Source organism: Melanostigma gelatinosum, assembly GCF_949748355.1.
Source record: "Melanostigma gelatinosum genome assembly, chromosome: 10".
In the NCBI taxonomy this organism is placed as follows: Eukaryota; Metazoa; Chordata; class Actinopteri; order Perciformes; family Zoarcidae; genus Melanostigma; species Melanostigma gelatinosum.
In genome coordinates this window covers 14518175-14521387 of record NC_136643.1, presented here as the reverse complement: position 1 = coordinate 14521387, position 3213 = coordinate 14518175, and the positions used below count along the sequence as shown (strand labels likewise).

General features: G+C 47.5%; 1 protein-coding gene across 1 annotated transcript in view; it reads left to right on the top strand.

Annotated features, from left to right (window-relative positions):
* Positions 1-3158: 3158 nt before the first annotated feature.
* LOC306783458 (citrate synthase-lysine N-methyltransferase CSKMT, mitochondrial-like) overlaps positions 3159-3213 on the top strand; it is a gene marked incomplete at both ends in the record, with an annotated part of 636 nt that continues 581 nt past the window's right edge. Inside the window, one exon of the mRNA XM_079277107.1 lies at positions 3159-3213. This exon is cut by the window's right edge and continues 581 nt beyond it. Within this exon, the coding sequence (XP_079133233.1) occupies positions 3159-3213 (55 nt within the window).

The window sequence follows — 3213 nt, the reverse complement described above, 5'->3', positions numbered from 1 at the left end:
CTGTGACCCATCTCCTCCCTCCTCTTGTGTCTTCTCCACTCCTATTTCTTCTCTCTCTTCTTCTAGTTCCTCTTCTAGCTCCTCTTCTAGCTCCTCTTCTAGCTCCTCTTCTAGCTCCTCTTCTAGCTCCTCACCTAGTCCCCCACCAGACTACAACCCTGGCAGCACGGACACAGTCCCTCCAACCAGGAGCACGGTAAGAACAAAGAACCTGAATGTCACACAGTTATTTTAACACTTTGATAAGTTTCTTTCATCATCTCCCATTGAGACTCACATACCGAATGACTAACAGAACTGCCTGCAGAGAAGTCTATATGATGTAACAGTCCTTGGTTTGTTTCCACGATGTGGAGCAGTGGTCTGATGGTTGTATTTCTTTTTTTAAACCTTCAGGCGGGACGACGCTTCACGTGGAGGTCTTTCCTCATCCCGGACCCCAACCGCCCCGACTTCCCACGGCTCATCCTCCGTAGAATCCCAGCCTCACAACGCAGGACTGGCTCCTCCACTCGCTGTGACCCATCTCCTCCCTCCTATTGTATCTTCACTCCTATTTCTCCTCTCTCTTCTTCTAGTTCCTCTTCTAGCTCCTCTTCTAGCTCCTCTTCTAGTTCCTCTTCTAGTTCCTCTTCTAGCTCCTCTTCTAGCTCCTCTTCTAGCTCCTCTTCTAGCTCCTCACCTAGTCCCCCACCAGACTACAACCCTGGCAGCACGGACACAGTCCCTCCAACCAGGAGCACGGTAAGAACAAAGAACCTGAATGTCACACAGTTATTTTAACACTTTGATAAGTTTCTTTCATCATCTCCCATTGAGACTCACATACCGAATGACTAACAGAACTGCCTGCAGAGAAGTCTATATGATGTAACAGTCCTTGGTTTGTTTCCACGATGTGGAGCAGTGGTCTGATGGTTGTATTTCTTTTTTTAAACCTTCAGGCGGGACGACGCTTCACGTGGAGCTCTTTCCTCATCCCGGACCCCAACCGCCCCGACTTCCCACGGCTCATCCTCCGTAGAATCCCAGCCTCACAACGCAGGACTGGCTCCTCCACTCGCTGTGACCCATCTCCTCCCTCCTATTGTATCTTCACTCCTATTTCTCCTCTCTCTTCTTCTAGCTCCTCACCTAGTCCCCCACCAGACTACAACCCTGGCAGCACGGACACAGTCCCTCCAACCAGGAGCACGGTAAGAACAAAGAACCTGAATGTCACACAGTTATTTTAACACTTTGATAAGTTTCTTTCATCATCTCCCATTGAGACTCACATACCGAATGACTAACAGAACTGCCTGCAGAGAAGTCTATATGATGTAACAGTCCTTGGTTTGTTTCCACGATGTGGAGCAGTGGTCTGATGGTTGTATTTATTTTTTTAAACCTTCAGGCGGGACGACGCTTCACGTGGAAGTCTTTCCTCATCCCGGACCCCAACCGCCCCGACTCCCCACGGCTCATCCTCCGTAGAATCCCAGCCTCACAACGCAGCACTGGCTCCTCCACTCGCTGTGACCCATCTCCTCCCTCCTATTGTATCTTCACTCCTATTTCTCCTCTCTCTTCTTCTAGCTCCTCACCTAGTCCCCCACCAGACTACAACCCTGGCAGCACGGACACAGTCCCTCCAACCAGGAGCACGGTAAGAACAAAGAACCTGAATGTCACACAGTTATTTTAACACTTTGATAAGTTTCTTTCATCATCTCCCATTGAGACTCACATACCGAATGACTAACAGAACTGCCTGCAGAGAAGTCTATATGATGTAACAGTCCTTGGTTTGTTTCCACGATGTGGAGCAGTGGTCTGATGGTTGTATTTATTTTTTTAAACCTTCAGGCGGGACAACGCTTCACGTGGAAGTCTTTCCTCATCCCGGACCCCAACCGCCCCGACTCCCCACGGCTCATCCTCCGTAGAATCCCAGCCTCACAACGCAGCACTGGCTCCTCCACTCGCTGTGACCCATCTCCTCCCTCCTATTGTATCTTCACTCCTATTTCTCCTCTCTCTTCTTCTAGCTCCTCTTCTAGCTCTTCTAGCTCTAACAATCTGTTTTTGTGTTCAATTTAGCTGCCGTCCAGTGTCGAGCCTCGGGTTTTCACCTGCACGAAGAAGCCTTCCAGTTAGTTCCTCGGAGATCAACTGTGTAGTCTTGGCGTTCCTGTGTCGAGCCTCGGGTATCACACAGACGTTCCAGCCTGCCTGCCAGCCACTTTCCGGCTAGGATCAGAGCGGAGCGCGAGGACGCGCCTCTGTGTTTGACGTGACTGTTTACCTGTCGGCTTCGTCAGCCGCTCAGAGGATTTTGCCACTTTCCGGCTTGGACCCATGCGGAGCGCATAGAGACGCCTCCTTTTTGACTATGTATTTCCTGTCTTTTCCTCTGCCTGTGAGAAATAAATAAAATAGTTTTTTGAAAAATAACTCTGCTGTCCTGAGTCTGCATTTGGGTCCATGAACGCACCACATCATAACACCTTTAATTGTATTGTCACTGCACCGAGACTCAGGCAGGGTGTCTGCACACAGCGAGTGGTCTGGGGGGGAATAGCGTGAACCTCCAAATAAGTAAGAAAGAAAAGTTAAAGTGAGTTGCAGGTGTGTGCACTGATGTCTTACCTAATTGTCACCGATATGTTAGCTACAGAAGCTGACCATAAAGTAGCACTTTGTTGTGCAATAACGTCACACTCAGTTGCAAACTTGTTGGCAACACCAAGCTAATGCAGTCTAATATAACACAGCCTGGATACATCAACACATCTATTTAACAGTTTAAAGATGAACTGAGCATTATAAAGTACACAAAGGGAGGATTCAATGCAGGACTGTTGAGTGTATGTTGCTTTTTTATTTTAATGAGCAATGTGAGTCATTTGAGTTTGTCAGCTTGCTAGATCGTCTTCATGCCGAGCTTAGTGGCTTCTAAGGACCCAAGAAAAGGTCTTAAATCATATATTAAAAGAAAAGACATTTGACACATTAAATTGATGGATTTTAAATTTACTTCAGCATAAAGTCCCTCCAAATATGACAGAAGGATGGAGGCATTAAGGCAAGTTGTATGTGTTTTACTGCTAATGTTCACTCACTAACTCGTGACATAATCCCATCTGTGTTTCTGCCTAGCTGAACTGATTGAAAACATGGATAAGAAAGCAACTTGGGACCGCTTCTACACTGAGAGCAGCAGCAGCACAA